The sequence below is a fragment of the Staurois parvus genome, unplaced genomic scaffold, assembly GCF_062004578.1.
Source record: "Staurois parvus isolate SC_StPar_1 unplaced genomic scaffold, SC_StPar_1.0 ptg000401l, whole genome shotgun sequence".
NCBI classification, from domain to species: domain Eukaryota; kingdom Metazoa; phylum Chordata; class Amphibia; order Anura; family Ranidae; genus Staurois; species Staurois parvus.
The window spans coordinates 5,616,951-5,631,649 of NW_028318197.1; the positions used below are offsets into that span (position 1 = coordinate 5,616,951).

General features: G+C 36.5%; 1 protein-coding gene across 1 annotated transcript; it reads right to left on the minus strand.

Annotated features, from left to right (window-relative positions):
• Nucleotides 1–6,577: 6,577 nt before the first annotated feature.
• NKX2-4 (NK2 homeobox 4) lies at nucleotides 6,578–10,418 on the minus strand. The gene is made up of 2 exons (XM_089686489.1): nucleotides 9,684–10,418; nucleotides 6,578–9,478 (listed from the first exon to the last, which is right to left on the minus strand). Exons 1-2 carry the CDS (start codon nucleotides 10,051–10,053, stop codon nucleotides 8,814–8,816), a joined length of 1,035 nt encoding a protein of 344 aa, XP_089542615.1. The 5' UTR covers nucleotides 10,054–10,418; the 3' UTR covers nucleotides 6,578–8,813.
• Between the last annotated feature and the right edge of the window lie 4,281 nt (nucleotides 10,419–14,699).

A 14,699-nucleotide genomic window follows, 5' to 3' on the forward strand; every position in this document is an offset into this window, starting at 1 on the left:
CAGCAGGGGATCAAATACTTATTTCCTTCACTGTAATTATTTGCCTATATTTTCTGTTTAAATGTGTTGGTTGGATTGTCATGATGTTGATCCAATGACCAAAACAAATATGCAGATCAGAACAGCAAGTATGTTTGCTCCTGGTGGGTGATTTAGAAAGTGTTTAAGCCTGAGACAACCAGGCAGCTAGCATCTTCCAAAGGATGTCAGCAATGGCAGCAAAGGCAGCCTGCAAACTGCAAAAACCTAAAGTGCTTCTAAGCCCTAGAACAAAATGTAATATAATTGCAGCTATGCACTGCCATTCTTCCTGGATGTGGTGGCTACATTCATTTAATTTTTTTAGGCTTTTTTCCATAAGGTCAATCGGTCAGTAACACATTTCCTGTCTAAATGGGGCAATGCTTGTTCACCATACTGTAGCTATGGAGGAGAAGCATTAATAACCTTGAGCAAGACTATCAAATACCACCTCCTCTTCTCCACAACATAGGTGGAGGCATTTTGGCATGCACTGAGATAACTTGTAACAATGTAACCATTAGGAGTGTGACACTGGCAGACAGTACAGGAAGATATCAGTTAACTAGAGTTTGGGTAGGTTCAATAAGTATTTTTGTGCCCTTTTTGAACAGATATAGAAAAATACTTTCGATTGTATATATAACAGACCAAAAGGGGCTGAATAAGAGACATTTATTGTTAGGGTTTGCATACACTTTAAATCAAGTTAACCTCTTCCCACTCATCCTGGTGTCCTCATTAAAAATTCTTAAAGTCCAGGGAGGTGGGAAGGATTGACGATCATGTGACCACTGTGATTGACTGTCAGATTTTGGCTGTCACGTTCCTTGAATGTGCTCTGCAAAGTACTGTGTACTGTAGCAATCACCAGCTGGATAATGGAGCATGCCCTACACAATGTAAATACTCGCCAGCACACCACGGATCTTCAAGTCCAAATGGTTTTTAATGAAGAAAGATCACATCACAAAGAGAGTAGTGCAACGTTTCGGAACCGCGAAGGACCCCTTCATCAGACATGCCTGACGAAGGGGTCCCGAGTGGCTTCGAAACATTTTATTACTATGTTTGTGATGTGATCCTTCTTGATTAAAAAATGTTCAGACTTGAAGATCTCTAATGTGTTGGGGAGTATTTACAGTGTGGCTGTCACAGTGGTCAGATGATCGGAAGCCGGTGCCGCCAGCTACCAATGTTCACTCGGGACCGAGAGCTATTTTCAGCAGCTTAGTCTTTGTGCTGGACATAAACATTGCCTGCCCAGTGATGCATATGTGCGGTGTATGGACGTTAAAGCTCAGCTTGTTGCTGACGTACATATGGGTTATTGGGGCCCCAAGGGGTTAACAACCAATGAGAGTGCTACTTTTTCTGATCTGATTTCCAGAAACTGAAAATGATTTCTACAAACTAAAAACTGTATTGGTTGCTAAAGGCTAGTGTACAAAGTATGAAAGTATGCACATAATCTTTCTGCTTTACACTGCTTTTTTCTCTTCTGTTCATGTTTCTGATGTATGTATTGTGCTAATAGATACACAGCAAAATTTCAGCTGATCACTGAAAAATTCAACACAACAGTACTCCTTGAATACATATTTTGACTTTCTTATTCAAAGGATCCACAGAAAGCAATAACAATTCTGATTCAGGATATTGAACTGTGATTGATTGTTAGGGGCTGCTGATCTTTGCACTGGTTACTTAATAAAAGGTATCAGTCATAGCTATAAGATACCTGCCAACATTGCTACAGCTTCTCAGAAAAAGAAGAAAGCAGACAGGAGGAGAAACCTGTCCAGTGACCCCTAAGATGACATCCGAGGTATCTGCAATGCACCTTTTCTGTTCCAATTTATCGACTAAGCACTAATAATCATTAGGCCTGTATTTACCATAATGGCACTTGTGGGTCAATGCCTGGACAAGCAGGGTAAGGGGGTCATCAAACCACAAAGTTTAAAAATTCTGATAATCTTTTTGGCTACCTCTAGATATTTTGACCAAATTCATCTGAAAAAAAAAACAAAACTATAAGGATAAAATGGGGGGGGGGGGGGGGGGTAAGACAATGCAAGGAATATGAAAGCATCTCTTCTTTACCTTGTTTGTTGTTCTGTCCTGGCAGATAGTATGCTTCCTCCAGAGTCACATGCTAGCAATAATTTTTCTCAATTAATTCCATGATACAATGGGAGGGGTTTTTACAAAAAGGTGTCATCATTCGGATGTGGCTAGCACATGATGGCTAAATATGACCCCAATGATTGGTTCCATGTCTACAGACATGCTGGAAAACACGGGTGCCTAAGGACACTAAGATCATGCCTGCAAGACCAGTTTTCTATAGGTTCTGTAAGCAGAATAGTAATCTTCTCTACCAGGCATCTAATATAAAGAATGTTTGGGTTTAGACATTTTGGACAGGTCCATACATGTGTAATTACTGCAAATAACAGTATATTTTAGATGTTCTGTTGCAGGTAATCTACCTAAGCGTGGAAGATTACTGACCTCTGAGTACAATAGATATCCATTCAAACCTGTTGCTAGTCAGGTCAAAGAAAGACAGATGTCCATTGAGTTCAACCAATAGACAAAAATATATAAATTAAAAACCCACATCCACAGAACCCCAAACCCACAGTTGATCCATAGGAAACCCTAGTTAGAGGGCTATATTGGTGGTTGCTGCTCTCAAATTATCACTTCCACTATCCAATAAATAATGTGAGCAGCCAGCATCTGATAAGTCTTGCCACTATGAATATCCAAAACTCATATTTGTTGCCAGCTGGCTGCCCCACAGCTAAGAATTCATAGTTAAGAGGGTCTATAGCAGGGTTTCTCAACCAGTGTTCCATGAAAATTCCCTGGGGTTTCTGTCATAGGGGTACCATTATAGTGGATTTAAATCTGCTCAATGGTAACTTTAATGTTCACACAGCAGCTACTGCTGATTTACTGACGACTAAAGGGCAGGCTGATATTGGCCAGATACTATGTTTAAAGATCTGGATGTTGACCTCAGCACACTGAGTTAGCAGTGAGGTACAAGAAGAGTTAATCTACCTAAGTGTGGAAGATTACTGACCTCTGAGTACAATAGATATCCATTCAAACCAGGGGCGGACTAACAACTCATGGGGCCCTGGGCAATAGGGGATCATGGAACCCCTGTGTCCTCGCCCACACTAAAACCATGCCCAAAAAAGTCTATGAAAGGTACCAGGGGCATCTCATGGGGCCCCTTACTGACCCCGGGCCCTCGGGCAGTGCCCGAGTTTTTGAATGGTCAGTTCGCCCCTGATTCAAACCTGTTACTAGTCAAGTCAAAGAAAAACAGATGTCTATTGAGTTCAACCAATAGACAAAAATATATAAATGAAAAACCGCATCCACAGAACCCCAAACCCACAGTTGATCCATAGAAAGCCCCAGTTAGAGGGCCATATTGGTGATTGCTGCTCTCAAATTATCACAACCACTGTCCAATAAATAATGTGAGCAGCTAGCATCTGGTCAGTCTTTCCAATATGAATATCCAAAACTCATATTTGTTGCTGGCTGGCTGCCCCACAGCTAAGAAGGCTCAGTTATGAGGGTCTATAGCAGGGTTTCTCAACCAGTGTTCCATGAAAATTCCCTGGGGTTTCTGTCATAGGGGTACCGTTACAGTGGATTTAAATCTGCTCAATGGTAACTTTAATGTTCATACAGCAGCTGCTGCTGATTTACAGAAGACTAAAGGGCAGACTGATATTAGCCAGATAGTATATTTAAAGATCTGGCTGTTGACCTCAGCACACTGAGTTAGCAGTGAGGTACAAGAAGATTTACTTGTCTATACTTGGAACAGCGGCTTTCAGGGCAGAGGCTACAGGGCTTCAATTTTAGAGCTTTCAGCCTGTAGAGGATTTAAGGAATTATCTTATAAACCATTAATATACTCAAAAGTGAGCATATAGAACTGTCTGCTTCTGAAATGTAATGAAGTTGGGAGGAGTTAAAGGCAACACTGATGCGCACTTGGAGACATGCTAAATGTGTGTTCCCAGCATTTACCAGTAATCTTCTTAAATGGGAACAGACTTTGTAAAACTAGAAGTCCTGAACATCATTACAAAGTTATATTATTTTTCCTGAACCCTAAGGCAAAGGCAAAGTTTGCACTGGACACCCATGCAGACTGATTTTTCACTAGGCACTTGGGATGGGCTTGGGTTTGGTTCAAATTTGGGTTTGGATTGAACTCAGAAGGAAGCTCTCATTCCCACCTACTGCTGCTCAGTCAGCTGGGGCTAGGGCATTCCCTACTCCACAGCTACATGTAAACAAGTGGGAGGAGATGTTTGTGACTTTATTGACCAAATATGACCACATGGCCATATTAAGTCAATATCATTGAACTAATATTCCCATGTAGCTACATCAGTCATGAGCATCTTTGCCCATTTGTGTACTTGCTGCTGGCCGAAATTGATTGGGCGACAGAGGGTGGTAGTGACATTGACCTTCCTGGTTCAGTCCATATCCAAGTTTGCATCAAACCCAATGTTCCTGAGCACCAATTTAAAATTAGTGTTACCACTGAGTACTAATGTAAGGTTAGTGTCATTTTGTGAATCAGTCATTCAGATATTTTCTGTACTGTATCAAAAACTGTAGATGAGAAAATTATTTCAGGGGTTCCGTAAGATCTTGAAATTTTTTAAGGGTGCATCAAGGGTAAGAAAGTTGAGAAAGGCTGGTCTTTAGGTATTCATAGACATAAGATAGTGATCAGCTAATAAAGATAATTTCAGCTGGAATGAAGATCCTCGTGTGGAGAATCAACTGAGTTAAAAATGTTGGCTCATATAGTATTACTTCCAAAAAAATATAGTTATCTGCTTTCTATTTGCCCACTTCATGAAATGCATTTATCTAAGTAGCTAAACAGACCTAGTTGTTTAAGGGTCCTAAAAAAATGCTGGTTGAAATGTATCTACACTACCTTGCATGTCAGAACCTTCTGAGAGTTACCCAAAGAGCTAAAATAGTATTCAGCCAGCCTAGCTGGTTTTGGTGGGATGGGACTGTGATTTCATGTTTATAGGTAAGTTATACAGCAGCTGCTCAACCTCTCTCTTGAGAAACAATTGATCAGACCTGTTCTGATTGCTGAGGTTCTGCCTTGATAAACTGATGCTCATTCTGCCTGCTGCTCCTGTGCCCTCCTTCAATCACCTTTCTGCATATAGCATAGTTTAGCCAAGCATTTGTTTTTAAAGAATGGTTGACTAAAGGCCTTTAACTTCCACCCCAACCAATGATTTTTACTAAGTCTATGACATTACTTTTCTTTACTGTTATTTTGGGACCTATAAGTGGTTAATGATCTAGGGAACAAAATGTTTAGTGTGCCAGTTTCTAATAGGACATTTACATTGACACCCATGTTTAGTGCCCTTGGACCTGAAAATTTCCATACTATGTACTTGCGGGTAAAAATTAAATGGCCTTATGTATAAAAGAAGTACAGCAAGGAACATTGGAGTAAAAGTGGAGCTGTTACTTGCAGCAACCGATTAATTTAACTGTTTCATTTTTCTGTAAAAAGTGATATATCTGATTGTTTTCTGTGAGTAACAACTCCATCTTTACTTCAGTTTTCATTGTTTGCATTATTATAAATTAGCCCCAGTTACAATCCAGACTCTATAGCTCAGAAAAGTCAAATACCATGTTTCAAAATGCTCCAGTATGTGTAAGTGATATCATTTGCCTAATAACCTCAGTGAATTATTGTGCTAGGTTCTAAACTGAAACAAGCCTAATTCAGTGTTTCTTTTGCAAATTATTATGTGAATGAATACAATACATAACAGCGTATCTGTAGTATACAAAAACCTTAGCTATATACTTAATGCTAATATGACATTACATGTAACAATACATGATTGTTAAGCTCTCAAAATCAAGCACTTTCAAATTATTTTCCATTAGGAGACTATACTTTTTAACATATAAAATATGACATAAATGTATTATTTATCTATTGAACAAGTCTGCTCAACTGTGTAGTTGAACACATACGTAACCAGTGATAACACAATAATATTTTCAAAAAGCACAACCTGTAAAAAGAGCATAATTATTGACTGCATCAGTCTATTTGCCAATCTACAGTGCACAAATGATAATTGTAATATATCCCATCTGTCTGTAATGTCTATAATGTAAAATAAAATTAAAATCATACAGTAGCAGTACATAATGCAACAGAAATTGACTACATAATATAAAAGCTATATCAAAATGCAACAGAAATACCAGATCATTTTGATAGCTGTAACAATTGTTTTATATTTATATATAATCTATATAATAATATAATTTTATATGATAGAATTTAATTATATATATATATATATATATATATATATATATATATATATATATATATATACATATTCTATAATATAAAATTATATTATTATATAGATTTGAAATGAAGGAAGGTACACTGCCCTCTACTCCCAATAAAAAAAGTGGTAAAGAGAAAAACTGACACATTTGCAAATCATTTATTAATTCCTCTAGTGGTAAATCCATTGAAAGTTACAAAATAGCATTATCCCCAGTGTTTAGAAGTGACAATAAATCTGTACAGTATTGTACATATTAGCAAGTAAACCTAACAAATAGTAACCATTTGTCATATATGCAGCCCACCTGCTGATACAAATAATGTAACTCCTGCCTTGGCTCCATGGATTTTCTTTGCTGAGAATGGAACATCAGAGAATGTAGCAAGTCAGCTGATGGTATTGTAGTAAACCCTATTTCTTAAATCTCCCCTACCTGCCCCCTCCTCCACCCTTTTTTTTTAGCTGCCACATTTTTTTGGTTGAATTAAAGACAAACCAGCAGTCTGGACATTGTAATATCCACAGACTGGTTTTATTATGGGGATTTCTGAAATGCAGATGAACTTTAGGTTTTGCCTTTGTCCTGCTTGGGCCAAGTACCCTTTCGGGACTGTTCTGTGTGGGGACTCTTATCCTCCTCTTCAGTTAATGAGGTTCACCTAGTCAGCACATTCGTATGCTTATTACACATCTGAACTGCAAAGCTTGGAGACATGTTTCTGCTCAAAAGCAACAAAGATCCGTTAGTTCAATGCCCCCACCCAACTTTTCCATTCTGCCAGGAATGTGTTCTTATCATAGATTAAGCCCCCTTCCTAACTAGGTGCACCTGCTTTACCACTGCCATGCAGACTATAGGGTCGGCCAATTGCATCTCCTCTATACACATCATTGATACAGTATAGAATGCAACAGTCTGGTAGGAAAACCATTAATGGTGTTTTGTTTTTTAATTTCATGTTTCCCAAACAAAACTGGAAATATTAACTCAATTTTGGAACACCTGAACTCCACATACTAAAGATCAGATAATTATGGATCATTGTAAAACATCTGGGAATTTAAAAAATATATATATAAAAGGAGAAAAGAAATCTGGCATCACATCTTTTGCATTTCATATTTCTAGAATTTACTGGACTAAAATTACAATATTAATTTATATAGATCAACAAGACAATAAGTTAAAAAAATTAATTTAGGAGCATTTGATGCATGATCTTCACCATTTGACCTTTGCTTTATCCAATCAATCCAAGCGCTGAGTAGTTCAAGTAATAGACATTTTGTTTTATTAATTTAATCATTCTTCAGATTGTATCTCAATAATTGGAACTGAAGGTGGTGAATTCTTGTATAATAAACATTTACAAAATGATTAAAAAAACAAAACAAAACAACAAAACATAAAATAACCACACACGGAAATAAATACAGGACGGGTGGCACAGGGGTCAGTTGAAAAATAAAAGTTGATTAGTTTTTCTTTTAAAACCCCAGTATTGAGATACTCCAATTAGCAATATTTGTTGGTATTATTTTTTTTTTTATCTATGACAGGAGCATCCTTGAAATAAAAGTAATATTTAATGATACAATTTAAATGAGGTTCTGAGACCAGAATATGAAAGAGTCGTTTCAATTCTGGCTTTCTGCTTTGAGGAAGTGAATATAACATAATATAAAATACAGTAATAAAATAAAAAAACCAAGACATTAAACTTATGATCATAGTAGCTACATTTGAAGGGTTATCTAAAAGAGTATTCCAGATGTAGGATGTCATTGATCACATACTTCCTCAAACAAAGACAAAAATAAAACTATAAAATACTGCAAAGAGAAAATGTCTATAAAATACTATAATTTAAATCGTTCATTATTAAACACATACTAACAGCCTGATTAGTCCGTATGTTATATAGCTGGCAGTCTTTTGTCAACTCAAAAATGTCAATAAAATAGTGTGACACTGTTTTTTGTGTTTTTGTTTTTTTTTTTTGTTTTGTTTTTTGATTTTTTTTTTTTGCGAGGTAGTTTTATCTCGCTATACAAAAATACACAATGACGTTTCCCCCAAATTCTGTTATGTTAATGTTTTGATCAATTTTGCAATTGTTCCATTTAGAAAGTTAGGGAATAGTCTGCGGGTGACTGCTGGCTCAATACCGATCTGTCATGTCCTTCTGGATAATTTACTACAGCTTCACCGAGCCCTATTGTAACTTTTTTTGTAGCAGTCCTAAGAAAAACAAAAAAATGAACATTTGATAACAAAAAGGTCAGCTCATGAACCCACCATGGAGGTGAAGTCTCCCAAAGAACAGAGAAGGTCAGTAACTCTTGACCTCTGCTTGAATCCCCATCCAGGAGGCTTTACCACGTTCTTCCGTAAAGCATACTGGGGTTGACCATACCATTGGTGTAGTCTACACTGGAAGCGTCCATCTGTGTCATGTTGGCCACCTGGTTGTGGAGGGATTGAGGGCTAGGTGACATTTCCTCTAACTCTGGAGCTTGGTTTAAAGAGTTAACTTGTTGATTCTGGTGCTGATGGACAGCGCTGTTAGAAGAAGACAATACACCATTGGAGCCACTCTGTTGTTGGGATACCTGTTGACTTGTGGTTGAGGTGTTGGAGCCGTTTTGGCAAGGCTTGCCATCTTTTACCAGCACTGGAACGGCCACACGGCGGGGGGACTGTTGCTGGCACAAGTTACTTTCTTGCTGGAGTTGTTGAGTGACTTTGTCCTTGGCTTGCCTCTTCATCTTGTACCTGTGATTCTGAAACCAGATCTTCACCTGAGTAGGGGTGAGGTGGATCATGCTGGCCAGATGCTCTCTTTCAGGAGCTGAGAGATACTTCTGCTGCTTGAACCTCCTTTCCAGTTCATACACTTGCGCTTGAGAGAAGAGGACTCTTCTTTTCCTTCTGGGGGCTGCATGTAGAGGGGCCATTGATTTGGCAGCTTCTGCTATCCCTTGCAAAGTGCCCATGCCAGCCATATTCATACCGCTGGAAGGTCCCATGAATCTAGAAACTGACATACATTCAATTAGCTTGTTGACACTTCAAGTCCTTTATCCAACATTTCATTTGACCTACTTGAGGGCTGGGTTCCTCAAACCTTAGCTACACCCCAACTGCCCCATAACTTTTATGCCAGGTGACACTCTACAAAAAAAGTTCAAGCACATGCAACAAGTCACAGAAGACTTTATTTCAATAGAGGTAGATGTACTTACTTGTTGAATACCTTGGATCTGGGTTGGCTCCATACCATCCAGTGGCTGCTGCGCTGTTCCTCATAGTATCTTGGTAAGAGGAGATATCTCCCATATTGCTAATACTTCCATTGCAGTAACCCCCCATGGCACCATGTGAGAACTGGGAGACACTATGGGGCATGTGGTAGGTGGTGGTGACAGTGGCATTGTGGCCCATGGTGTGTTGTTGCATCCCTGCCTGGGAAACGTGGCTCTGTCTGTAGGCGCTGAGGGAAGTGCTCAGGTTCCCAGTGTTGTCCATGCCACCAAACTTCTTGTAGGTCTCTTCAATGGGGCTCAGGATATCGGTCACTGAAAAGGGTGTTGTATGCTTTGGGCTCAACGACATGGTTCAGCGACCAAGCAGGTAAAAAAGTGGCGATCAGATCAGCCTTGTGTAGTGTCAATTCTCTCTCCTTGTGGATGATGTCTACGTAAGAGAGTGCTTGGAGGACGCCTGAGATCCGATTGATCGCCTTTACAAAGTAGGCGAGCCCTAAGCTCTCTTATCTCGGGTTTATTTTAGCCTGGAGCCAGGTTTACAACACACACTGGAGGGGGAGGGAATGGGAGGCCTGGGAGGGGCGACATACGACGGGCACACAATACTCATTCACACGTTCCCCACATCATTGACTAAAGATGCAGTTACTTTCCTAATGACGCCCATCATTATGCCTGGACTTGTGGGGGACTTGGGATGTCTGTCCTCTCCATGGATCATCATCCCAGGACTCCTCCAACCCAACGGTAAGAAAGACTTTGACATTCCCACCTGCAGGGATCAGTCATCCATGGCAGCTCAGGACCTGATCAGGTTCACTCAACTTCATCAGAGATCACAGTAAGTACAGGACACTTCTTTTATCACCTGAAAGAAATGCCTCCTGGAGCGTACATGACACATCAGCTCCGGCTTCTGCTCTGTGACACCTGCACCATCAGCAACAAGTAGCCAGGAGCTGCGGTGACAGCAGTGACAGCGGGACACGTGTGGCCTCCTGCCCTCCCTCCTCCTGTCCTGCCTGGGATCGAAACATCCACCTGATCACCTCCAGCAGTCACACCGGGGCACGTACCGTCAATATCTCCTCACAGCTCCAATATAACAGTATTAGAACATTTCATGTAACATATTATTACATCATAGCTAATACATAAGAGATCATTCAAACACAATATAATCTATAATACATAATATATCATACTATTACAACATAGCCTAATACATAAGAGATCATTCAAACACAATATAATCTATAATACATAATATATCATACTATTACAACATAGCCTAATACATAAGAGACCATTCAAACACAATATAATCTATAATACATAATATATCATACTATTACAACATAGCCTAATACATAAGAGACCATTCAAACACAATATAATCTATAATACATAATATATCATACTATTACAACATAGCCTAATACATAAGAGACCATTCAAACACAATATAATCTATAATACATAATATATCATACTATTACAACATAGCCTAATACATAAGGGACCATTCAAACATAATATAATCTATAATACATAATATAACATCCTATTACAACATAGCCTAATACATAGGAGATCATTCAAACATAATATAATCTATAATACATAATAAAGTATGTTTAATTGTGTTTTATAGATTATATTATGTTTGAATGATCTCTTATGTATTAGGCTATGTTGTAATAGTATGTTATACATACTATTACAACATAGCATAATACATAAGAGATCATTCAAACATAATATAATCTATAATACATAATATATCATACTATTACAACATAGCCTAATACATACGAGATCATTCAAACATAATATAATGTATAATACATAATATAACATCTTATTACAACATAGCCTAACACATAAGAGATCATTCAAACATAATATAATGTATAATACATAATATAACATCTTATTACAACATAGCCTAACACATAAGAGATCATTCAAACATTATATAATCTATAATACATAATATAACATCTTATTACAACATAGCCTAACACATAAGAGATCATTCAAACATAATATAATGTATAATACATAATATAACATACTATTAAAACATAGCCTAATACACAAGAGATCTTTCAAACATGATATAATCTATAATACATAATATAACATCTTATTACAACATAGCCTAATACATAAGAGATCATTCAAACATAATATAATCTATAATACATAATATAACATACTATTACAACATAGCCAAATACATACGAGATCATTAAAACATAATATAATCTATAATACATAAGAGATCATTAAAACATAATATAATACATAATATAACATCTTATTACAACATAGCCTAATACATAAGAGATCATTCAAACATAATATAATCTATAATACATAATATAACATCTTATTACAACATAGCCTAATACATTTCTAATATTCTATAATACATAATATAACATATCATAACATAACACATAATATAACATTATTATAACATTATATAATACATAATATATTATTACAACATAGCCTAATACATAATAGATAATTAAAACATAATTTAATATATAATACTTAATATAACATATTATTACAACATAGCCTAATACATAATAGATCATTAAAACATAATATAATAAATAATCTAACATAATATCATAATATATAATATAACATATTATTACAACATAACATAGCACACAATAACTTATTATTATAACTATATAATACATAATATAACATAATATATAATTCATAACACATTATTATATTATAGTATACATATACCATAAGAAGTCTCACTGCTGTCACAGGTTTGGGGGTCAGGATACCCACATAGGAGCCACGTAGAACATACTGACAGCAATTAAAATCCTAGCACCTGGGATACACGATCAAGGAAAAGTGTCCCCAGGTAGAAGACGCACAATATGAGCCCTCTCTCACCTTTTACGTGTACAAAACAGTCATCTGTATGGGTAGCAATGGGACAGTAAATGGATGGTATGATTATGTCAGTTTTGTGAAGTCTTTGAAATTATCCCAGCAATCTGACATAAAGGTAACGTGCAATATATACACGTTTAAAATAATAATAATACAAAATAAAATAATAATAATAAGACTAACAACAACTACATCAATGATAATAATAACCATAGTAATAATAAAAATTATAGTAATAAAAAAATGAAATTAGCAACATTTATTTACTGTATTAGTACATAGCTGAAAACCATTCTTTCAACCCTTTTAAGCCTATTAAACGTTTTCAATAATCAATGGATTTTATATTTTTAATCACATTGTTACACATTAGTTCTAGTTATATTATACCAAACCAGAAGGGATTTATTTACCACCTGTTGCCTAGCCTTGAGGTTGAAAAGGGACGGATATCTATTATTATTACTGGCATCTGATTTGAAATCCGTGAATTGCTTTCTAATAAGCTATGAACTTACATCTATTATACTGTATATAATTTACATTATATATTGTTAAATGTACAGTATATATTATTACTATAATGTATGGCATCTAATTCAGAATCTGTGTTTTTTTCCTAATGTATCTATCTATCTATCTATCTATCTATCTATCTATCTATCTATCTATCTATCTAATTTATCTGTCTCTCTTTCACATTCTCTTTCTCTCTCCTCTTTCTATTTTTTTTTACACTTATATTTTGTGTGACATCTTTTATGGATCCTGTGATTTTCCTAATATCCGTTTATCTTCATTTCTCTCTCTCTCTCTCTCTCTCTCTCTCTCTCTCTCTCTCTCTCTCTCTCTCTCTCTGTCTCTCTCTCTCTCTCTCTCTCTCTCTCTCTCTCACACACACACTTTTTTTTCTCTCTTTCATCCCTCTCTTTTATTTATTATGTTTTGCATGGCATCTTTTTTGGAACCTGTGATTTTTCCTAATCTCTTTCTGTCTCTCTCTCTCTTTCTCTCTCTCTCACTCTCTCTCTCCCCCTGTGTGTGTGTATATCTATATATATATATATATATATATATATATATATATTTATTTATTTTTATTCATTTATTACATTTTGTATGGCATCTTTTTTTAATCTGCACTTTCTTTCCTAATATAATTTGTAGGATATATATGTGTTTATTAACTGTATATATATATTTTTTTACTAATGTATAAGTAATATTAATTCACAATAGTAAAAGCAATTTTAAAGGAACTTAAAATTTAAAAAAGATATAGATTTTCCTTTCTGTGGAACAGAATTGGTAAATGCCCCCCCCCCCCCATCAATTTGTGTTTAGTTTGTCGCAAAATTAAATGAACAATATCCTATTATGAGATGATTATCCAATTAATAGTATATATTAGCGTATCAAGCCAAATGAATTACAGAGCCGTTAGAACATTTTTTTATATGTATATAATTGTTGCATTGTCTTTCTCATGCCTGTCAGTCCGTTTCTTGTCTTTCTGTCTATATGATCAGTATTGGTCTTATATTTAGATGGAATAAAGCAGTTGAATATTCTGAGCATCCACCTGTATGGAGTCTGTCTGCCCTCAGGTCTGTGTGTCTGAATATGGAGCATCAGAAATGCGACACAATGAATGGAGGTGGTAAGGACCGAGCTGCAGGGACCTTGTGAAGGACATCCAAGCACAGGCTGAGCAGTAAACACAGAGCAGCAGGTGAACTGTGTCCTTGTATGCCTCTAGGACAATTGCTATGAATCTGTTAGCTATATGCATTCTTGTGGTATAATTCTGATGCATATTTTGGGGGTAGGAGGGGGCTGAGTTGAAAATTTCTTATGAGCTGACCCCCTGGTAGGATATACATAGCTAATAGAGTCTCAGGAGTTAAAGGCAGATTATTGTCTCCTCTTTAGCTACTTACAACTAGAAATAAAAGGTGTGTGTAGCTTTCATTATTTGTATTTCTGTACATAAAGGCTTCTGTAGATATGTATAAGAGGGTCAAAGAGTGCTTAGGAGGCCTTGAGTAATATTGA

Excerpts from the sequence above, each read along its gene's own strand:
- NKX2-4 (XM_089686489.1), bottom strand. The coding sequence starts at position 10,053 with ATGTCGTTGAGCCCAAAGCATACAACACCCTTTTCAGTGACCGATATC. Across the intron at positions 9,479-9,683 it reads AGATCCAAGGTATTCAACAA|TTTCTAGATTCATGGGACCT; the intron begins GTAAGTACATCT and ends AATGTATGTCAG.